Source organism: Semicossyphus pulcher, unplaced genomic scaffold (genome assembly GCF_022749685.1).
Source record: "Semicossyphus pulcher isolate SPU_LCO1_2020_fin unplaced genomic scaffold, fSemPul1.0.p SCAF_25, whole genome shotgun sequence".
Taxonomy (NCBI): domain Eukaryota; kingdom Metazoa; phylum Chordata; class Actinopteri; order Labriformes; family Labridae; genus Semicossyphus; species Semicossyphus pulcher.
The window spans coordinates 9,628,070-9,651,962 of record NW_027211699.1 but is presented as its reverse complement, the minus strand read 5'-3'; the positions used below and the strand labels follow the sequence as shown (position 1 = coordinate 9,651,962).

Genomic DNA, 23,893 nt, shown 5'->3' with positions numbered 1-23,893 from the left:
ACACGCCGACGTGCCGGATCTTTGCCATTTTTTTCGGAAAGTTAAGTGTGTGTTTTGGTCAGCGGAAGTGGCTCCACCCGCTCATTATTGCGCAACTCTGGCTCCAAATGATGTCAACATTGCATAATGGCCACGCCCGCCACAGGGGGTATTTTGGCTTCAATTTCGTATAATGTGAGCAGATGAAGACGCGTCGTCTATCTATATATCATCATGTTATTGATAGCAACAATAAAAAATGTGACAAGCTGCTCTTTTTTAAAGTGTAGACTTTAATTTAAAAAAAAAGGCACTGCGGTGTGCCTTACATTCTGCAACCTGCAAAGCCCTGAAAGTGACAAACTCTTATTTCAATCACTGACCTTTTATGTTAAATGTGTTAAATCATCTTTGTGTGTAATTTAAAAATGTTGCACCGTGGCACGATTTACAGGTAGCATCAAACAGGACCCAAAAACTATGCAGACTCTTTGAAACTTTGGCACCAAACTTCCCCCTCCTGTTGTAAATCACCAGCCAGACACACAAAAAAACTTACTTAACATTTCTTTCTTCATCTCCGACATTAATGATTTGTTGTATTTTTATCTTTGTAAGTCCAGCCAGCCCACAAAATTAATGTAAAAGTCCACATTGGTGTTTAAGACAAGAGAGGCCTCAGGGGTAAACATCAGTGGGCAGCTGGAAGTCTTTGAAGGTGTAGAAGGAGATGTCTCCGTGGTCCACGACAGCACAAACCACCTGGATGTCTCCACTCTGGAAGGCCAGCAGCTTGATGGCTCGCAGGTCCGGCACAGGGCCATCGAAACTGAAACACAACAGGGAACAGTTAAACAAATGTTGACATGCAACATTTGACACATTAATACGTCCAAAATCACGTATGTCGAATGTAAATATACCCTGGAAAAATAAGTCAAACTCCCTCTGTTTGTTGTGTTAGCTCTTTGTTTACATTGGCGGGACGCGTTCCCGTTTCATGGGAATTCATGAACGCGTTCCCTCCCATCAGCCCTCCCTCTGCAAAAAAAAGTACAGGCAGCGTCCTACTATGGCACGGCTTTGGTGAAACAAGATGGTGGAACCAAAGGTGTTCCACCAGCACAAACAATCATTCTGTGTCTAAGCAGGCAGCAGACAAAGAGAGAAATAAAACCAGGGTAAATACTGTATTGGCTTTCCCGCGATGGAGAGCCCTACGCCCAGCTCGAACTCGACTCGGACTTGGCTTTACCTCTCCTGGATGCGCAAGTACCTTAATGGATTCATAATGTTACATGAACGTTATCAGTGTTTTAGTTACGGACTAGAGTAGGGACGATTAGGGACGATAACTAACTCACCGTTTCTTTGAATGTTACGCTTGCTTGCTTAGTGTTCTGTAGCGTTATCACATCACGGTCATTCCGTGTAATTAACCATGCTATTGGGGGGCTGTAGCAGCATGCGTAGTAAACTAAAGTGTGCTAACGTTAGCTTGCAGCGGTGCAATGCTGGCTGCGGTCTGATGCAGCTAGAGCTGTAACATGGATTCTGCCTACACAGGCCTACCAACCAACTTGGATTGTTTGCTCTGTTTTCATTATGTTCAATTGCTGCTAGATTGTAGAACATAACCTGGTCTGTATTGTGGTATATTTCAGGGACTAATAGGTGCAAAAAGTTTGGAATTGCTCCAGTAAATTGTGTGAGCGATCAGCTCCAAAATCAATCTGTATTGGCTGCAATTGAATCCTTCCATCTGATCAAATTCCGTCCACTAAAAAAAAAACACCGTGTCCTAACAGCATGCGAGCGTCAGACATCACGTCGCATCGTGTTGTAACGGCCGCTCGCTGTCCACACTGCATCCATCATGGTAACAAACCATACTGCTATCAGCTGTGCGCTGGAGACTGGAGGGGTGTACTACGAGGCAACATTAGAGGGTAAGCCAGGACAGTTTGAAGAGTTTACCTGAATGTCAGTGAAAGTGTTAGATGACAGCAATGTCAATGCCACTTTAAGATTTTTGTAGTGAAATGAGGAGGTATCATACAGGTAAAATGCGAGCGACAGGAATGAAAATAGAAACAGGGCACTTGTGCTATTATGTGCCTTTGGTGCTTTAAATGGTTAGCCCAGATCCAACAAAATATTTATGTCACACAAAATTACACCAATAAAAAAAACAGCAACCTCCATGTTGTATGAGGTTAAATTACTGTTGTCGTCAATGGAGTTTGGTTGCTTTGAAGAGAGCGACAAACAGCTGTGTCTCATTCCAAAAAAAATCCTCTTCCTCGTGAACCAAAAGGTCGACCTCTGCAGGAAATGTTGTCAGAAAGTGGATGTACTTATCAGTTGCAATTTGCCAAAAGGACAAAGTTACCTTGCAGCCATAACAGGTGTTTCGGGACTGCTGGATGAAGCAATTAACTGTAGCATAACTTTTTGAACCTTTAAGTCATTCAGATTTTAAAATATCTCATGTAAGGGCTTCTGTTTAATAAATGCCAGAATTAATCTTTAACACAAATAATTCATTAAATGAATCAACAGATCTAGAAGGTAATATAACGGCTCTATTGAAATTAATAAAAGACACATGACACTGAGCTATTCACTCTACCGCTGTGATACTCATTTAGTTCTACTGTTTCCTGTAAGCCAATCTTGGGTAAACGTCCCCACAGGCGGTGTGTGTGTGTGTGTTTGCTTACCTGCACACACACATGCGGGAGTACGGTTTCCCCGGGTTGCTCTTCTTGAAGTCAGCCACCGTGTCAGGCTGGTAAACATTGAAACAAATCCTCCAATCGTCCGAAGCTTTTAGCCTGAGAGGACAAAGCACATGTCATCCCCTGCATGACGGACTCTCCATCACAGCACGCGAGGCAGCGTCTCGCTCCTTTGTCTCTCGGTCTTTATGGGGCTCTTAATGAAAGATCAGAAAGTGTGATTATTGAGCTGAGCTCGGTTCACACAGAGTGTAAGGCCTGATTTAGGTTCCTTCACAGGTGACTCAGAGATTTTCTGATTACACTGAATATGAAGTACCTGAATGAGGTCACAGTATTAATGCCAACCTGGAAAAGTCTGTGTACTTGTCGGCTAACAGATTTTTGTTTTGAAATGAGAAAATCAAAATCGATAAACAAGCTTTTTCCCGACTACCATTTATAAATAGGGAAAGAAGTTTTGTTTTGATAATAGAAAACTAAAAAAATGCCCCATTCTCATATTTTCATTCATGTGCTTACAAATGGAAATCAGGAAATAAAATACGTGTGTGGAAATCGCGTTCTCAATTTTGCAATGATTTTTTTCTTGTGACCCGGAAGTTGTTCCCACGAGCTTGACTGTGACCCGTGTCAGCAGAGGGCACTCTCTCTCAGGACAAGTGTAACGTCGGATGTCAACAGGAAGAGAAACCCCTCAGCAGTGTGCAATTCAGGGCGGAGCTCAATGTGAAAAGCGCACATTGACCTGATGCGTCAGCCACATACTAGGTTTTGACCTCGTCTTGTTTTTACTGCGCTCGCGCTCTGAGGATGATGGAAAACCAGGTAGGAAAATAAGGCTTGTAGTTTTTAATGTGGTGTAGTTTTTGTGGACTACAGTTTTAAAGCTTTGAGTTTGGCATTTTGGTCATCGTAAGCTTGTTTATGTTTTTGGATCAAAGGGTCAATATGCATCATGTTTGACTTGTCAATCACTGGTCAACTGTCATCTGTCTCATCCTGACTGGAAGCAATACATCCTTTTTCATGGCAGGGTTGTTTTCAGCCTGAATACCTGGTTTATCTCTCTTAATTTCTGCGACATAGCAGGAAATAGAAACATGAGATACCTGGACGCTCCCTCGAGTAGATTTGTAGATTTAGACACGCTGATTTTATCCAACAGCTCCCCTGAAATAAAAATAAGAAGAATCAGATACAGCTAATGGATGCAGATAAAAACCAGAAGGTATATTAACTTTTAAAGAGTATGATCAGATGATCTCACCAGTTGGGATTGGTTGTCTTGGGTCATGTAAAGGAGTGACTTCCCTGTTCCACAAGTGTGCCGGTCGGCCTTTACGCCGCCCCTCCTGCCTCGCCTGGAGCTCCCGATACTCTGCCCAGTTTCTGCACCGCCGGACCTTTAAGACATGATCAGACCTGAGATAATATTTCCGTACAAATTTGTGTGGAACGTTTTCCTAAATAAGCTACAAACCTCTCTGTCTTTGTTGACATCCCACCGCCGCCTGCTCTTGTCCTTCTCCCTCTTCTGCTCCTTTGTGGACATCTTCACCTGCCGCAGGTTTATCCTTCTCCTCCAGGGGGCGACGTCACAGACTCCCACAACCAGAGACCCGGGGAGCAGAAAGGCATCTGGTGGTGCCAGGCAACTAGGGAGGTGCCTGCTGGAGCCCAGGTCAGGGAAAGAGATGGAGCTGAATTGCCAGCGTGAGGAACCAGACGCAGGCTGAGGATCTAATCGGTCCTCTGGATCATCCGTCATCCACCAGCTCCTGCCCGCGCCTTTCTCTCCTGAACCTGCAGCGGCAGTCTGGGTCCCTGACGTCCCTGGAGTGGTCGTCAGGAGTGACTCGGGAAGTTTTTCATCCTTTTCTTCTTCATGGCTGCATTTATCCTCCTCCATTGTGTCGGCTGTGGACTCTTCTTGTGCTTCAGCTAGACTTAACCAGAGCAAACAGTGAACATAGAAATAAAACAGCAATACTCCGACTGTCATGAAACTTACATTTTTAAAATAAATAGAAATTTAGGAACACGTCTCTGTTTACCTGGATGTTTTGGTCGGGGTGGGGGAGGGGCTGACACTTCGTTTCCTCTTCAGCTGTCTTGCAGCTCTGTCTCGAGACGAAGGAAGGTTCAGCTGCCTCGCATAGGACGATGGCTCGGAACTGCAACAAGCCAAACACAACAATCAATGCTGATGCTTATTAATCCTGGATTGAAAGGCAACATATAAAATTACTTTTATCTCCAAACTACATAAAGAAGCACGTGTCAGAAATAATACAGAAAGGTTTGATGGATGGTTTAAACTTCCTTCTTTTTTATCTGCACCAAAGTGTCGGACAAAATGACTCTGCCTTCCCTGCAGCTGCGTTGCTATCCTTAGTAAATCTATTGTATTTTCATTTTTATGTTATATTTCTCATCCGGTCTGAGTGGCATTAGGATTCAATTACCTGGGATCGAATCTGTGCACCACGTAGCCGAGCCTCTTCAGATGCCCGAACACCTTTGTGATGAAAAAGAGATGTTAGTCGACCAGTGCAGAACAGTAAGGCTACATCCACACTCACATTTTAAACACATATCTTTTGCTACATTTACACCTAGCATTCACACCACTTCTGCTCTTTCAAAACTTTATAACAGAGACTCTTGAGAACACTTATGACACCGTTTCAGTTCAGAAACTCGTGGATTTCATTTTAGTGAGACACAGAGACTTTTGGAAATGATAACACAGAAAGCAGCGTTTGCTTCCTGATCGGTGCTTATCAGTTTGGATCTAATCCCGCCTTGTTGTTCCCTCATTATCTCTTTATTTCAGTATCACATTCACCTGAAGGTCGGCCCAAAATTACAAGTATGTGTTCCTAATTTTCGCCATTGCTGCAACATACATACCAACGTATATACGTCCTGCGCTACCGCGAGTGGCAGCCTCTCCAGTAGCTCCTAATTTGCAGTGTATGTTCAATAGCATCTCTTGTAATTGTAATTTTTCGGGGTTTAACAAAGAGCAGGTGTTGTTGTGCCATTTGATGCTTCTTTTCCACTACTGCAGGGGTTTCCAACCACCGGGGCGCGGACCTGTATTGGGCCTCGGGTTGTTAAGTACCGGGCTGCGAGACCCAATAGGTGTCTGTGACATTCCAAACGTAAGTGGAGTCAGAATGTCGTATGGGCTGTGCGAAGTGTGCAACCGCACAGGACCTCGCGCCAGCTGGCAACCCTGGTTTCGCACCCCATAACGTGATATGAAACTTTGTTTGATCATGATGCTCCTCTACAGCTCTGTGTTATCAGTGAAATATATGAACGACACAGCATATGGACATATTACAGCATGTGGAAATTAAGTTTATATTTTAACTGCGCAGAAATACGTACAGATAGCAACGTTATTGATTTAGGTACATAGCATCAAAACACACACATATCTGTGTCATATCTGCTCCTCTCCTAACGTGTCTCCTCCACGCGCTCATGAGAGCTCTGATAAACATGGATCACCTGCTCATCTCATTCACAGCATGTGGTGGAGACGCATCATATTCTTTAAACGGTTCAATAAAATGTACATAGCACACGCCCTGTGTGCTTTCAATGTCTTGTGATATGTCTTCTTAGGTGATTAAGTATAGAAGCTGTTGTTGTTGAAACCATCATTTGGAAGGAGATTGTTTTGAAATGAACACATACTAGAGAGGACGTGTCAGGGTAGTTTTTTTGTACCTGATACTGCTGGAGGCTCACTGTGCTCGAGGACAGAAACTTCTCATAGCCGTCCTGGATGGACAGCGGCAAGTCCCGATAAAACACCTGCAGGTTTCCCTGTTCACAGAGATGTCATCAATCGGTATTTTACAGATCACATGTTGCAGTGGGGCTCCAATCATGTTATGTTAATCACTAAATAACACAAGAATAGAGCCGTGAGAGCGCAAACAACACCCCGGCAAACAGGTTTCATCACCACTCACACATTCCATCAGGTAGAGAGCCTCTTCAGGGAGGAGACACTGCTTTCCATTGGCAGAGAAGCCCATCGTCTGCCAAAACTTGCCCTGTGTGAAAATGTGGTAATGTGGTGTTGATCTTAAACGTTTTATAATAACATTTTACAACAAGACAAACTCATCACAGGGTGTGTGTTCCAAAGTACTCACAGCCGGAGACTGAAGCTCCACGATCTGCTTGCTTGGAATCCATGCGGCCTTCACCAGGTTTCCTCTGCAGTGAATTATAAAAAGTCAATATGTTTTCATGCCAAACACGGCTTTTTTTTTATCCTTATCAACATCACCCTGCATTCTTAACATCATTAACATTATAAAATAGATTATAGACTTGTTTGTTAATTGTTTAGCCATCAAAATGCAAAAAAAAAAAAGCACCTCAACGTAGTTTATAAAGTTGTTTTGGTGAAAATCTTAACATATTCTGTGCAAGTTAAAGTACATACAGTAAATGGTTATCATTGAAGATGAACGGATAGATGGATGGATGCTGGTCCTACTCACAGCCTCTCCACCCGCTCTTCTGATATGAGGCTCCAGTGCTCCTCCATACTCTGCTCGAGCCGCTGTCTCTGCTCGTCTGAGTCATTGGGGAAGAAATCCTTCTGTCCTCTGACTGGGATCTTGTGACTCCTGGACCGGGCTGCAAACAGCTCAGATGGACTGGAAAATAAATAAAGACAACAGCGCTTAACCTCCAAAGTTTGATGGTTTTATCACTGTTAAAACAATGTACAACAATATAAAGAGAAAGAAAGATATTGTTAATGTCGATGCAAAGGTGGTCGTCCGAAAGGTTTTATAAGACACTAAAGAGAAGTCAAAACTTGTGCTTGTCAAATTAATAAAGAGACTTAAAGGTGCATTGTGTAAGATTTTACACGTATAAATCTTTTTAAATGCCAATGTGTGAAGCGATAGTAGAGGAACTGAAAAATTGAGACCTTCCCTAACTTCCTCCATTGCCTTCAACAGCCTGTGAACTGATTCCTATGTAAAGCATTCGGGCCAGTTGCCCACGAAAAGATGAGGATGTGACGTATATGCGCGCTCTCCTCGCCGCCAACAGTTAACAGTGCGCAACACGAGACAACGCAAGCTGGGAAATGGAGACGGATAATGTCAACAAATGACCGGCACCAACAACAACACCAACACAAAGTACACACAAGAAAAAAAAAGAAAAGAAAGTTTAATCTAGTGAAGCCCGTCTGGCCAAACAGGAATGTGACCGACTTCAGGGGGAAAGCTAGAGTTAGCATCGCCAGGGCGTGCGGATCATGAAGAGACCATTGATTGCTTTTTGGGATCAAAACAGACCCACAACTGGCTTTCTTGCTATTGGACAGGCAAGATGACACCTTCTTGCTGAGCATTTAAGCAGTGTAGTGTAGTTACTTTTTTTGCTTCTCCGTACGTCATAGGCCTGATTTGCGTCATCTTCCCGGGACTTTAGGCCGCTATGGAAACGCAGACAATTGACATTTGGCGGCATACAGTTAATTGCTTTGTCTGACACCTACCCCCCTGCTAGCCGTTTCAGACATTATTAATAATTATAAAGAATTAATCAGTCTCATCACTGATGGTCTTGTTTGCTTTTGTAGGTCATATAGAGGCATCAGAAATTATTTCAGTCAGTTTCATAACCAGCTAAAAACTCCTCACAGGAGCTTTAATCAATTTCACTCCAGTTAAAATCTATCTGTAATATCCTAATTTTTCCCATTTTAAAATCACTATCAGAATTGGCCTAAGAAATCCCATATTGATCGGCTTCTAATGATATTTAAATTCTTTTGAGTTTTGAAAAGATCATAGACACAGTAGGCTTTACCTTCTTTGAGTACTTTGGTTTTCTATCTTACAAAGTACGGCTGCATATAATGACTCACAGTATTGTTTATTTCCAGTGTTATTATGAGTCATAAAGTCATGACTCACTGTCACCGGACCACGCCTAGACAAATTTGATTATTTCAAAAATCGTTCAAATGCAGGGTGGCCAAACTTTTTTAAATAGATTGAAACATTAAGAACACCACGAACAGCTTTTACAACACCTGTTTTTCACACAGCAGAGCAAAGTGTAGATCACCAATGATATTAGTTTATAAATGACTATAAAGCTAGTTTAAGTGTTTTTATTTTTTGTAATAAATCTTGTGTTTTTTCATGTACGTTACAATTATGTACCAAAACCATAAAACTTTGCCAGCTAACACAACCAGCTAACGACATCACTTGACAGTTTGATCAACTGTCCCATGTGCAACCGTTAAAGCTCCACCAGCAGAAATTCTGTGACGAACGTTCGCTTAATGTAGCGTATATGAAAGTTATTGTTGTCTTGTCGATAAATTTACTGTTTACTGACAAAAAAGATAACAACTCACCTTAATATTTCACTGTAGAACTTAGCGCCGGTGTCTGTCTTGTTTTGGTCCGCCATGTTTGTCCTCCATAGATGCTCCCCGCTGCAGACTTCCTCTGGGTCCTAGTGCCCGCCAGGTTCGGTAATTACACGCAGTTATAAACACGGCAAGCAGAGGGCGCTAAAGCAAAAGGAAGCCGGTTGGGTGTTCTGCTGAGAAATGTATGTAACCCAACTGCAAACATTATTAAACCATTATCTTATGTATACAGAACACTAGATTACCTGAATACTTATTTTTAAACATTTTGGACTCTTTTTTTTCCTCATTGTTTGGAATTATTTACTTTAATTTTACTTATTTACAGAGACAAGGCACATTAATCATGTTTCTGACAACGAGCCGGTGTTAGCCAGCTTGCTAACTTTTAACTGCAGCTCTTTGGCCAGATATTTTCAAACCAATTAAGTCTTTGATGAATAAAATACCCACAGAAGACAACAAGACCCAGACTCAGAGTCCTCTTTTGTTCCCTGTTAACTGTTGTTGACCTGAGTGACTGGAAAATTCATAAAGACGCCCCTTAACACTGCATTTTGTCTACTTCCTTATATCGATGATGATTTCTTAAACCATGAATCATCTAAAGATTAAAGATAACAGATTTAAGGTTCAGTGTGTTGTCACGGGGAGGAGTTTGGATGAACACAACATAAAAACCCACCTGGTCAGATTGTCTGTAGCAGGTTCTTTGCAGCGGTACAGTGAGTATACAGCTTTATTGAACTTCTCCACCTTTATACAACCTTAACTAAAAGTAAAAACTACTGACACCACATGAAATGTAAAACTGCAAATGTGTAGAATAAGTTACTGAGTAAATTGTCTGATTTTCCTGCAGGTTTGCTGAGACAAAATGAAAATTTCAGCCGTCCTTTTTCTCATCGCCTTCTCCACGGTGTTGGCAGGTAATTGTGCACCTTTCCTTTCTGTCTTTATGTGCAAAGTCTTAATGCAATATTGTGTTTTTAATGTAAGGGAATTAATATTTATAGCTAAAAGTTTATTAAAGTCAAAAGAACTAATGCAATTAGTGCATTAATTGAGCAACAATTTCTACTGCTGATTCATTCATTTTTGTAATTTTCTAAGCATTTTTTCTCAATAATATCTTTCCTGTCTTTCAGGGAGTGTTACCCATAAGACCTTGGTGTTCCCATCTGAGTCGACCACCAGTTACATTGAGATGGTCCCTCAGAAACCCCTGAACCTGAGCGCTTTCACTCTGTGCATGCAAGTGGCCACAGAGCTCACCGGTTGGCGAGAGGTGATCCTCTTTGCGTACCGGACCAAAGCCCACGATGAGCTGAATGTGTGGAGAGAGAAGGACGGCAGGTAGACACTCTGCAGGCATACGTCTTCTTCTACTGCTGCTACAAATACTCCTAGTACCACTGTTCTTCCACTACTAATACTGCAGCTACTAACTACTAACAACGATCAATTGCAGTCGGCTATTATTACTACTACCACTAATAACACTAGTCTGTGTTTTACTTCTTCTGCTATATCTACGAACAATTGGCTTCGACTACAAAAAGTACAACTTTACGTTACAATAAATATGTATTAAACTGATTCCACTGACACCTACCAGGCTCTTTCTTTTGTCTGTCATGTATTCTATTGTTCATTGTTAAACTCTGTTCTTAAAGATGCATAAAAAATTATTTTAAATATGTGTGTTTAGGTTGTCCTTCTACCTGGCTGCAGAGGGAGTTTCCTTCAGAGTCCCTGAGCTCACAGCCATGCAGACCCACCTGTGCGTCACCTGGGATTCCATTTCAGGTGCATCTGCCCTCTTCATTGACGGGAGGAGAAGCTTGATTAAAATCTTCAAGAAGGGTCACACTGTTCTTCCTGGGGGAAAGGTTCTCCTCGGACAAGATCCAGATAGTTACCTGGGTAGCTTTGATGCCGGACAGAGTTTTGTTGGGGAGCTGAGTGATGTGAATATGTGGGACTTTGTTCTCCCAGACAGCATGGTCGAAGACATAGCCTGCGGGGAGAGTGTGATAAGGGGGAACATTTTTGACTGGGAAACCGCAGCGCTTAAGCTTCACGGAGAGGTAAAGCTTCTCAGACATAAGGTGTAGCTGTAATGCTAAAACATGACATGCTGGAATAATGTAGGCGACGTCATAATGTCAAGTAAGACAATCTAATGCTCTGCAATCAGTGAAAGGCAATGTGTCAACATTACACCTGTATGTTACTTAAATGAAGTATTAATGATGGTTAATGTGATGTAATTCCTTTTACTTTAATAAACGCTTCTGCTGGCAATGCTGGTTGTTGTGTGATATATGCAGCTGCTTGTCTAACATATAATATACATAACACAATACGTTAGAGCTGATAATAAAACACAACATAAAAAGTAAACAGAGGATGTTCACAAAAACAATGCAATTCATGAATATATCAATAGAATCTAAATATTATTGAAATCTCAATCGGTTGCTGATGAGTGGTTTAAACCTTTTCATGAACCGATCAAATGAAAAATTGCACCATGTAAACGATTTGACCCGATCACGTCCTGACTGCGTTCTTCTGATGCCCTCCATCTTGACGTAAGTTCATATTCATATTCAGTTTATTCGCTCACAGTTTGTTTGATAACACAACATACATGATATACTTTGTCAAATACTACAAAAACTCAAGCAGGAAGAAGAAAACTTATACCTGCCACTTTTCATGATAACAACAAAAATTATGGCTAACCCGTTGGTCATATTTTCAGAATTTCCCATTACTTTTCCTTTTTACATTTGTCATGAACCGGGGACCAAGAGGAAGGACTCAAATGCAAACACACAGACGGGTGATCAAAATTCAGAAGCGGTTAAATGTCAGGCAGGGTTCGATACACAGATGAGCAGTCAGAGGTATCAAAAACGTGAGGCCATAAAAGCCAAGGTAAGTAGGCAAAACAGGGTCAGATCAGTAGTCAAAAACGAGAGCTAGGAAACAGAATGCTGGAACGCGACACAGAAGTACAAACGAGGGGAAGACAGGGGGTAAAATACACAAGGTAATAGGGCTGATGAGACACAGCTGGGGAGAGCACAATCAGGAGCAGGTGAGCACACGACGGGGGAGGGGCACGACACAGACCTGGAACAGAGACGGGGTGAGTGATTTCAAAATAAAACAGGATCTAACAGACATGAAACAGGAGGAAAAATAAAATAAAACTTAACCTAACAGGCGGACAGGACAACATTCTTTTAAATTAAAAAATATTTGTGCAACCTTTTATCGTTATCCAGAGATTTCCACAATTTCACTCCATAAAGTAATACACACATTTGCTTTAATGTAGTACAAGGACTTTTGAAAGACACAAATAACCTCTGTAGGTTCTCAGGTAATAATCTATTATTTAAATATGACTAATAATGATTTAAAATCAACTAAATCTTTACATTTCAACACAAGTGAGCTGATAAACAGACTAAAAAATGCACCTTGTTTATAATTCTGATTGCTCTTTTCTGTAACACATGCAAAGGTTTAGTATTAGTCGTGTACGTGTTGGCGCATACCTCTGAGCAATGACTGAAATATGGAAGAATAAGTGAACAGTACAAAATACGAAGAGAAGCAGAATCCACACTGTCCTTAACACTGATACATTGCCACACTTTTCTTTTTATATAATCTATATGAGGTTTACAAGTCAGACTGTCTATTATTATCAGTCTTTCAGTGTGAACATCATTCACAACCATACTGATCATCATTTTTCCTATTACCAAAGATCATGAACTTAGTTTTACTCCAATTCAAGGATAAGTCATTATCAGCGAACCACCTCTTAAGTTTGACCATTTCGCACACTATGGTATCTGCAATTGACTTCAAATGCTTTCCAGAACAAAACATATCAGTGTCATCCGACAAAAGAAATTGCAAAATGCTGGAAACGTCACACATTTCATTAATATACAGGTTAAACAATTTTGGGCCCAAAAGCGACCCTTGTGGGACTCCACACTTTACTTTCATGAAATCAGAATCAACAGCAGCAAACTGAACAAACTGCTTTCTATTTTCAAAATAACTTCTTAGCCTTTTGTGAGTATTCCCCCTAATTCCATAATCAGTTTGGATAGCAACAAACCGTGGTCAATGGTGTCAAATGCATTTTTTAAATCAATTAAAAAAACACTGTGTATTGCTTGTTTTCTATGGCTGCTGTGACTTATTCTATTAATTCTGTTAATGCTACAGATGTAGCTCTGTTTGTTCTAAATCCATACTGTTTCTCTCTTACCAATTTATTTTTTTCTATGAAATCATCTAATTTAAAAGCAAAACACTTTTCAGCAAACTGAAACAGCAATCACTGGTCGGAAGGTGTTGAAACAATGTTAGTCACCATTTTTAAAAAGCGGGAAAAAAGCAGAACTACTTTTATCCATTTCATTTTTCCTGGAAAGACACCCGAATGAAATGACAAGCTGCAGATATAAGTGGAGTAATACTGCAGTCAGTGGTCTTCTTCACTATAGTCATATCAATACCATGACAATCGAATGATGTTTTACTTTTCTTTATAGTAAAAATGTCATTCTCACTTATTTCTCCAAGAAACACTGACTGCACAATTTTACTCCCACCACCTTCACCCCCGCTTCTCTCGATTTGATAATTATCTTGTGATTGGATGGATTTAGCAAATGCATTGTCCTGAGTTATTCTAGTTTAGTTATGTTTTTGTATTTCGGGGTTCAGATATTGTTTCCTCTTTTACCTTGTCACTTTGTCTCTTGTTGTCATGAGTTCTCATTGTTTAGTTTTGTGCCACCAAGTTACTAAGAAATGTAGTTAAACTACTGAACTACTAAAGCAGCTATAGTAGCACTGTTACTGCCAAACACTGGACATGTAAGGAATACAGCCTGACAAGGAATCCAATTTCTGATCTCGGTCACCTCAAAGAACTTACTGCTTATGTCATCTTGCCAAAGAAAAAAAAAAACATTAAACATGTTCATGATGACAATTACAACAACTTCCTGTTTCATGGTAAAATAAACTTCCTGCGCTTTGTGATTAAAATCTACAGATTTTTGCAACTCTGAACTCTGTTTCTGTGGAGTCAGCTGAGGGATTGAGTAATACCTGAAACAAAACCATTTTTCGGTGACTAAACCGAAAGCTACTCTGCTCCTCCTCCCTCCTGGGAGATTGAAATAACAGCCCAAAAAAGGAACAACTAGAGTTATTATTTAAAGCTCCTGAGAGGAACTTTCAGTTTGTGTTGATTTTGGCGCCCCCTGTGGACAAAGCTGTACCTTGTATCTCTATGCTGATTTTGTCCTCTACGAGCTTAAAAACTTTCTTTAAACGTCATATGCATCACTCACTTTAAATGTCTGCACTGGAAAATGTAAACAAAGGCAGCGTGCAGTTAATCGCTTCTTCTGAAGCCTACCCCCGCCAGCAGATTCAGGCATTAAAAATAACTATACAGACATAATCAATCTTGTCGCTGATGGTCTGGTTTGCTTTTGTAGGTCGTATAGAGACATCAGAATTAATTTCAGTCTGTTTCATAACCATCAGAAACTCCTCACAGGAGCTTTAACTTATTATTTGGGAGAGTAGTATTTTTATTAGACAACTAGGATGGTTCTTCTTGACATGTCCCACTATTGAATGTTTAAAATTGTCAAAGGTAGGAGCTTTAAACAAAATGGGAGCCAGATGCAGACTCTGCAGATATTTATTAAAACAAAAACAAAAAGGCCCAGCAAAAATCTTCATACCAACAAAAAAGGAAAACCAAAAGCTAGAACAAAAAGGCAAGTTCCGAGTCCAAGGGTTGTAGGTGAACAATATCCAACAATAAAGCAAGGTCCAATAAAACAAATAGCAAATATTCCAAAAGAATACTCTTCCACAGGTGAAACACACAGGGAACCACGGGGCAAGTCCAAAAGAGTTCAGGTAACAAACAACAAAAGGTTTCACAAGAGAAAGACAAAAGTTCCACAGAGGTATCCAGACGAAAGATGACAACAAACTCGCAAAGAAAAGGGGAAGACAAGGACTATATACACAGGGGGTCAACGGGGACAGTTGACACTACTCAACACAGTAGGTGTTCCAACCGTGCTACTGCTTAATTTCAGTTTTCTATGATTTAGTTAAATTTCATTGTAATAGGCCTAAATGCTGATACTTGTTAGCAATGTTGATACTACGGTTGCTGACATGGGCAAATGCACTGTAACGGCCCAAAAGTTTTTTAATCGGGACCCAAGCTGCAAACAAAATAACAACAATGCAAAACTTTAGCAAATGGCAAAAACGTTCTACAGAAAGAAGAATCAGCTGCAAATATTCAGCAAAAACATTAACGATGCCAAATCTTTAACATACAAACCCAGTTAACATATGCAACAGCAGGGGCGCAAAGTGGAACAGCTTTATTTTTTACGGGAGAGAGAGAAAAGAGACAAATAAATATTCTTATCATTATGTTTTAAGGTAACTCACATGTTGCGACAAATGATGAATGAGTGTGTAAAGTTTGATCCATGAGACATTGAAAAGCTAAACATTATTTAGTATATGTGTGCCCTCTAGATCTGTTTGTTCTAAATCCATACTGTTTCTCTCTTACCAATTTATTTTTTTCTATGAAATCATCTAATTTAAAAGCAAAACACTTTTCAGCAAACTGAAACAGCAATCACTGGTCGGAAGGTGTTGAAGCAATGTTAGTCACCATTTTTAAAAAGCGGGAAAAAAGCAGAACTACTTTTATCCATTTCATTTTTCCTGGAAAGACACCGGAATGAAATGACAAGCTGCAGATATAAGTGGAGTAATAATGCAGTCAGTGGTCTTCTTCACTATAGTCATATCAATACCATGACAATCGAATGATGTTCTGCTCTTACTTTTCTTTATAGTAAAAATGTCATTCTCACTTATTTCTCCAAGAAACACTGACTGCACAATTTTACTCCCACCACCTTCACCCCCGCTTCTCTCGATTTGATAATTATCTTGTGATTGGATGGATTTAGCAAATGCATTGTCCTGAGTTATTCTAGTTTAGTTATGTTTTTGTATTTCGGGGTTCAGATATTGTTTCCTCTTTTACCTTGTCACTTTGTCTCTTGTTGTCATGAGTTCTCATTGTTTAGTTTTGTGCCACCAAGTTACTAAGAAATGTAGTTAAACTACTGAACTACTAAAGCAGCTATAGTAGCACTGTTACTGCCAAACACTGGACATGTAAGGAATACAGCCTGACAAGGAATCCAATTTCTGATCTCGGTCACCTCAAAGAACTTACTGCTTATGTCATCTTGCCAAAGAAAAAAAAAAACATTAAACATGTTCATGATGACAATTACAACAACTTCCTGTTTCATGGTAAAACAAACTTCCTGCGCTTTGTGATTAAAATCTAAAGTTTCTGTAGAGTCAGCTGAGGGATTGAGTAATACCTGAAACAAAACCATATTTGGGTGACTAAACCGAAAGCTACTCTGCTCCTCCCTCCTCCTGGGAGATTGAAATAACAGCCCAAAAAGGCACAAGAAACAAATAGTTATTATTTAAAGCTCCTGTGAGGAACTTTCAGTTTGTGTTGATTTTGTCGCCCCCTGTGGACAAAGCTGTACCTCGTATCTCTATGCTGATTTTGTCCTCTACGTGGTGGTTTTTAACAAAAAAATCACATTATACTTTCTTTAAAGTCGAGGTGAAATGAAAAATGTCATTTTAATCCTTTTAGATCTTTTAGATTAATATTGTGCATCTATTTGACAATATAGGCCAAAAAAAATACAGAAAATCCATTTCTTCGTATTTTTCAATCAAACAATAATAATAAAAAATAATAATAATCAAAATCCGATCATTTTTTCTTTTGGTAAAACTGAATTTCACGCGTGCTTACATAAGTTTGCACCAAACAATTTCAACCAATCAATCTGCAACATTTAGCCGCAGAGCACCAAGAACGCTCGGTCAGTTAGCTAGCTACTGTGCTGTGGAGAACGTCTGTCTACGCCCACTTCTCAACGATCAAATCAAATCCCTCTAATGATATGTCCCGCCTGCACGTCCTGTTTCACTCGGAAATACGTCACGATACGGAAGCTAGATACTCTCGAAATGCCGTTTCAGCTCAACTTTAAAAGTCATATGCATTACTCATTTTAAATATTTGCAATGGAAAATGTAAACAAAGGCAGCGTGTGTGCGTTCGTCTGAAGCCTACCCCCCCACCAGCAGATTCAGGCACTACAGAAAACTATGCAGAAATAATCAATCTTGTCGCTGATGGTCTGGTTTGCTTTTGTAGGTCGTATAGAGACATCAGAAATAATTTCAGTCTGTTTCATAACCATCAGAAACTCCTCACAGGAGCTTTAACTTATTAGGGAGAGTAGTATTTTTATATGACAACTAGGATGGTTCTTCTTGACATGTCCCACTATTGAATGTTTAACATTGTCAAAGGTAGGAGCTTTAAACAAAATGGGAGCCAGATGCAGACTCTGCAGATATTTATTAACACAGGTGAAATTATGACGGCATGGCACCCATCTCAAAGGTGGGAAAAAAGAAACAAAGACAGGAAGTGGATCAACACAAGAGACAAAGTGACATAATACAAAGTAAAACACGAAATGAATATCAGAACATGATACAAACAACAATAACTCATGACAAGTATGACAGGATAATTCTGTCTATTAAAGAATCTTTCACATTCTTGCAACAATTAAGAAAGCAGTCAATCAGATATAATGTTATTTTTTTAAGGTTTTATTCCAAAAATAATTAGAATTATGGTTTGAAATATAAAAGGCCTAAATATATTTATATTAAATAAGGTAAGTGATATATGTGCACACACAGACTAACATCTTCAGTGTTACAGAAATGTATCATGTGTTGGGCTTTATTATGTTTGGCAAGAAAGATAACACAAGGCAGAAATTGTCCCTATGACCCTTAAATCAGGTACTAACATTGCTTCATCCAAATATTGGTGAATCAGCATGAGTTACACAATCCAGAAGTGAAGTGAAGAAATGACCTGACTCACTGAAAAGACCCAGGTCATGCTAGCAAACCTAAAGCCATTTCCTAGCTAACAGCAATCTAAACTAGGAAGTGGCTTAATGCTAACATTAGCAGTTGTCTGATGGTAGCTAATTGGTTATCAAATATGTTACAACATAAAAACATAGCAGGACACAACATTATAACAATATTTGAGCTTCCTAGCAGGAACGTGATGCTGTGTGAATGTGGTGACATATGTATTCATTTATTTTACATGTGTAGTATTTGGTTTATTTCTATTAAATTTGTATGTTACTGGAAAATGTCCTGAAAAAAACTGGACTTTTTTAGATATTCTGTTTGTCCGACCTTTAACATTGATAGTCCTTCCACTCAACCTGTATCCAGAATTACCTAATCATTACATAAACTTTGGACGGACCTGTTGATGTATTGTTTGCATATCAGCGTGTTTAAACAGGGAGGACTTCGGGGAATCACAACATAAAAACCCCCTGTTCAGATTTTCCATACCTTTGCAGCGGCACAGTGAGTATACAGCTTTATTGACATCCTTACACAACTTTTCTGTGAGAATGAGGTAATTAGTACATTTTCTACTTTTCTGCAGGTTGTCTGAGAGAAAATGAAGCTTTTAGCGCCCCTTTGTCTTCTCTCCATCTCCACGATGTTGGCTGGTAATTCTGCACCTTTCCTTTGTGTCTTTATGTGCATGTCTGTGCATGTATTAAAGTATAAATGTAACATTTAGCTTTAAATTTAAAGGCATTCATTTGCATGTTTAAAGGCGAATTCAGTGACTAGAACTAAAATGAGTGATTTATTGCTTTTGAAAGGCGAATAGTTTCTTTGTCTCCCATGATAGTTAACAGACTATCTTTGGGTTTTTGACTTTTGATCAGACAAAAACAGAAAAGACATCACCATGGGGTCTGAAAACTTGTATTACATATTTTGTCTTTGCTATTATCTGATTTTCTGTTGACAAAACAACTGACCAGAAGCCTATTCTTCCTTCCGTCTCCGTTTCCTCTCTTTCAGGGAGTGTCTCCATTAAGACCTTGGTGTTCCCAGCTGAGACGAGCACCACTTATGTTGAGATGGTCCCTCAGAAACCCCTGAACATGAGGGCTTTCACTCTGTGCATGAAAGTGGCCGCAGAGCTCAGCGGTGACCGCGAGATCATCCTCTTTGCATACCGGACAGGAGACTATGACGAGCTGAATGTGTGGCGGGAGAAGGACGGCAGGTAGGGTGATTACTACAGAATAACAACCGTGCTACTGCTTAATTTCAGTTTTCTATGATTTAGTTAAATTTCATTGTAATAGGCCTAAATGCTGATACTTGTTAGCAATGTTGATACTACGGTGGCTGACATGGGCAAATGCACTGTAACGGCCCAAAAGTTTTTTAATCGGGACCCAAGCTGCAAACAAAATAACAACAATGCAAAACTTTAGCAAATGGCAAAAACGTTCTACAGAAAGAAGAATCAGCTGCAAATATTCTGCAAAAACATTAACGATGCCAAATCATTAACATACAAACCCAGTTAACATATGCAACAGCAGGGGCACAAAGTGGAACAGCTTTATTTTTTATGGGAGAGAGAGAAAAGAACGTTATTTGAAGAGCGTTTCCATTGTTGACGTTCTTTTGTATCCTGTCTTTTTGAATTTGCATTCTTTCTGAATTTGCAGCTGGTTTCTCCTGATGTAAATTGTTTGGGCCGTTACAGGGCGTTTGCCCTTGACGGCCCCCATATGCTACAAGCACTACCTACTTATTTTTAGAATATGATGAACAATTTCTGAAAGAAGCATATTAACTTATCTTATGTGTGTTTAGGTTGTCCTTCTACCTGAGTGGGGACGGAGTTTTATTTAGAGTCCCTGAGCTCACAGCCATGCAGACCCACCTGTGCTTCACCTGGGATTCCAGTTCAGGAGCAGCTGACCTCTTCATGGACGGAAGGAAAAGCATGACCAAAATCTACAGGAAGGGTCACACTGTGCGTCCCGGAGGAAAGGTTCTCCTCGGACAAGATCCAGATAGTTACCTGGGTGACTTTGAAGCTCACCAGAGTTTTGTTGGGGAGATCTGTGATGTGAATATGTGGGACTCTGTCCTCTCAGACAGCACCATCCGAGACATGTTCTCCGGGAAGAGAGTGACAAGGGGAAACATTTTTGACTGGGAAACCACAGAGCTTAAACTTCACGGGGAGGTGGAGGTTATTGATCATGAGCTGTAGCTTTAATGCTAAAACTCACAACATGATTGAATAACGGAATTGTCTAGAAAGACAATGTAGGATACAGGTTTGCACTTCATATCAGGGTCACACTGCAATTCTGTCACCGCAATGAAAACTTGTGCAGACAATATTTGTTGTGGTGTTATATAACGCTTAATGTCAACTGTAATGAAATACTGCAAATAATACTGCAAATAAAATACTGCGTTAATCTCTGTGTACTTGAACAAACTTCATGCCACGTCTGTCAATGTCCAACCTGCAATATCATGGTCTAAATATTCTTATCATTATGTTTTAAGGTAACTCACATGTTGCGACAAATGATGAATGAGTGTGTAAAGTTTGATCCATGAGACATTGAAAAGCTAAACATTATTTAGTATATGTGTGCCCTCTAGCTCTGTTTGTTCTAAATCCATACTGTTTCTCTCTTACCAATTTATTTTTTTCTATGAAATCATCTAATTTAAAAGCAAAACACTTTTCAGCAAACTGAAACAGCAATCACTGGTCGGAAGGTGTTGAAGCAATGTTAGTCACCATTTTTAAAAAGCGGGAAAAAAGCAGAACTACTTTTATCCATTTCATTTTTCCTGGAAAGACACCGGAATGAAATGACAAGCTGCAGATATAAGTGGAGTAATAATGCAGTCAGTGGTCTTCTTCACTATAGTCATATCAATACCATGACAATCGAATGATGTTCTGCTCTTACTTTTCTTTATAGTAAAAATGTCATTCTCACTTATTTCTCCAAGAAACACTGACTGCACAATTTTACTCCCACCACCTTCACCCCCACTTCTCTCGATTTGATAATTATCTTGTGATTGGATGGATTTAGCAAATGCATTGTCCTGAGTTATTCTAGTTTAGTTATGTTTTTGTATTTCGGGGTTCAGATATTGTTTCCTCTTTTACCTTGTCACTTTGTCTCTTGTTGTCATGAGTTCTCATTGTTTAGTTTTGTGCCACCAAGTTACTAAGAAATGTAGTTAAACTACTGAACTACTAAAGCAGCTATAGTAGCACTGTTACTGCCAAACACTGGACATGTAAGGAATACAGCCTGACAAGGAATCCAATTTCTGATCTCGGTCACCTCAAAGAACTTACTGCTTATGTCATCTTGCCAAAGAAAAAAAAAAACATTAAACATGTTCATGATGACAATTACAATTAGTTTCTGTGGAGTCAGCTGAGGGATTGAGTAATACCTGACACAAAACCATATTTGGGTGACTAAACCAAAAGCTACTCTGCTCCCCCCCGCTCCTGGGAGATTAAAATAACAGCCCAAAAAGGCACAAGAAACAAATGGAGTTATTTTTTAAAGCTCCTGTGAGGAACTTTCAGTTTGTGTTGATTTTGTCGCCCCCTGTGGACAAAGCTGTACCTGGTATCTCTATGCTGATTTGTCCTCTACGTGGTGGTTTTTAACAAAAAAAATCACATTATACTTTCTTTAAAGTCGAGGTGAAAGGAAAAATTTCATTTCAATTCTTTTAGATCACATCCCCGGGAATATTGTGCATCTATTTGACAATATAGACCAAAAAAAATACAGAAAATCCATTTCTTCGTATTTTTCAATCAAACAATAATAATAAAAAATAATAATAATCAAAATCCGATCATTTTTTCTTTTGGTAAAACTGAATTTCACGGGTGCTTATGTAAGTTAGCACCAAACAATTTGAACCAATCAATCTGCAACATTTAGCTGCAGAGCACCCAGAACGCACGGCAGTGACCACGAGATCATCCTCTTTGTATACCAGAACGGACACCAAGACGAGCTGAATGTGTGGCGGGAGAAGGACAGCAGGTAGGGTGGAATACAGAATAACAACCGTGCTACTGCTTAATTTCAGTTTTCTATGTTAAGTCAAATTACATTGTAATAGGCCTAAATGCTGATACTTGTTAGCAATGTTGATACTACGGTGGCTGACATGGGCAAATGCACTGTAACGGCCCAAAAGTTTTTTTAATCGGGACCCAAGTTGCAAACAAAACACATACAACAATGCAAATTTTTGCAAATGATAAAAACATTCTACAGAAAGAAGAATCAGCTGCAAATATTCTGCAAAAACATTAACGATGCAAAATCATTAACATACAAACCCAGTTAACATATGCAACAGCAGGGGCTGTCACAGTCCCTTCTCCATGACATTTGTGTGCCTGTAAGTGTGTGTTTTTTGATTACTTTCAGAGTTTTTAGTGTGAGTGAGGAGTGCTTGGTGTGTTTTTGTTCTCCCCTCCCCCTGGCTCTCTGTCTCTTTCACTATCCACACACCTGCTCTGGATCTCCAATCAGCACTCCTGCCAGCCATCAAGCAATCACCACCTCCTATAAGAACCCTGCACTGACAGTCAGTCCCTGCCGGATCGTTGTGCCATACGGACCTCCTTTTGCCAGCCAGCCCAGCCACTTACCAAGCCGCCAGCCAGCAAACCTCTTTTTGGATCACTCCTCCACTCTCCAGCTGAGGACCCCCACTAGCAACTCCTTCACCATCCTCTGCCTCAGACTTCCAAATAAATCTCCATTGTGAAACCTTACCTGTTGTCAGTCTGCATCTGGGTTCAGCCTTGATTCGTGACAGTGCGATCCGGCCAGTCATGAACCCAGCAGACTTGGATTCAGTCTGCCAGGCAGTATCTGCCCAGGGAAACCTCCTCGGCCAACACAGCCAAACACTGCGGGACATCATGGAGGGCCTCAAGCAGCTCTCAAGTAATGTCTTGTGGATTCAGGAGCAAATACGCCCAGAGACCAGCCCAGATCCCCGTTCACCACCTCAGGCTGCCCCACCTCAAGTCCTGTTAGGGAACCATGGGTTCCCTCACCTGAAAGGTATGATGGAGATCTTGGACTATGTCGTTCTTTCCTCCTCCAATGTGACCTTGTCTTTGAACAGCAGCCTTTGTCATACTCTACGGATGGAGCCAAGATTGCTTTCCTCATGGGTCTCCTCCGGGGAAAAGCACTAGCCTGGGCCACTGCTGAATGGGAGAGGTCCCTGGTTACCATGTCCTACTCAGCCTTCAAAGCAGAGATGCGAAAGGTGTTTGATCATCCTGTACGAGGTAAGGATGCCTCCAAGAGGCTTTTTTCTCTCTGTCAAGGGCCCCGAAGTGTTGCTGAGTTTTCTATTGAGATTCGTACGGTGTCAGCAGAGATTCGATGGAATGAGGAGTCGCTCCAAGCAGTATTCACCCATGGCCTGAGTGAGTCAATTAAAGATGAGTTGGTGTCATTTCCTGAGCCAAATTATCGAGATGATTTGATTTCTCTAGCCATTCGGGTGGATAATCGCATCCGTGAGCGGAGAAGGGAGAGACGGGGTCATCTTCCTCACT

The 23,893-nt window shown here is 40.3% G+C and overlaps 3 protein-coding genes across 4 annotated transcripts; 2 read left to right on the top strand and 1 right to left on the bottom strand.

The window, feature by feature from the left end:
* Positions 1 to 259: 259 nt before the first annotated feature.
* Positions 260 to 9,203, bottom strand: tsen54 (TSEN54 tRNA splicing endonuclease subunit). The gene is made up of 12 exons (XM_069676270.1): positions 9,148 to 9,203; positions 7,256 to 7,414; positions 6,902 to 6,965; positions 6,716 to 6,799; positions 6,468 to 6,566; positions 5,189 to 5,241; positions 4,778 to 4,897; positions 4,204 to 4,669; positions 3,991 to 4,126; positions 3,833 to 3,893; positions 2,703 to 2,816; positions 260 to 808 (listed from the first exon to the last, which is right to left on the bottom strand). The coding sequence occupies exons 1-12, from the start codon at positions 9,201 to 9,203 to the stop codon at positions 658 to 660; spliced, it is 1,563 nt and encodes a 520-aa protein (XP_069532371.1). The 3' UTR covers positions 260 to 657.
* Positions 9,204 to 9,857: 654 nt separating this feature from the next.
* Positions 9,858 to 11,472, top strand: LOC138604091 (C-reactive protein-like). 2 transcript variants are annotated; one of them, XM_069675931.1, is made up of 4 exons: positions 9,858 to 9,890; positions 10,028 to 10,094; positions 10,314 to 10,521; positions 10,877 to 11,472. In XM_069675931.1, exons 2-4 carry the CDS (start codon positions 10,043 to 10,045, stop codon positions 11,280 to 11,282), a joined length of 666 nt encoding a protein of 221 aa, XP_069532032.1. In that variant the 5' UTR covers positions 9,858 to 9,890; positions 10,028 to 10,042; the 3' UTR covers positions 11,283 to 11,472. The 2 variants fall into 2 exon arrangements, with proteins under 2 accessions (XP_069532032.1, XP_069532033.1); XM_069675932.1 differs by lacking the exon at positions 9,858 to 9,890 and adding an exon at positions 9,926 to 9,943.
* Positions 11,473 to 18,864: 7,392 nt separating this feature from the next.
* On the top strand, positions 18,865 to 20,592 carry LOC138604092 (C-reactive protein-like). Its single transcript, XM_069675934.1, has 3 exons — positions 18,865 to 18,935; positions 19,300 to 19,507; positions 20,110 to 20,592. Exons 1-3 carry the CDS (start codon positions 18,884 to 18,886, stop codon positions 20,513 to 20,515), a joined length of 666 nt encoding a protein of 221 aa, XP_069532035.1. The 5' UTR covers positions 18,865 to 18,883; the 3' UTR covers positions 20,516 to 20,592.
* The last annotated feature ends 3,301 nt before the right edge of the window (positions 20,593 to 23,893 follow it).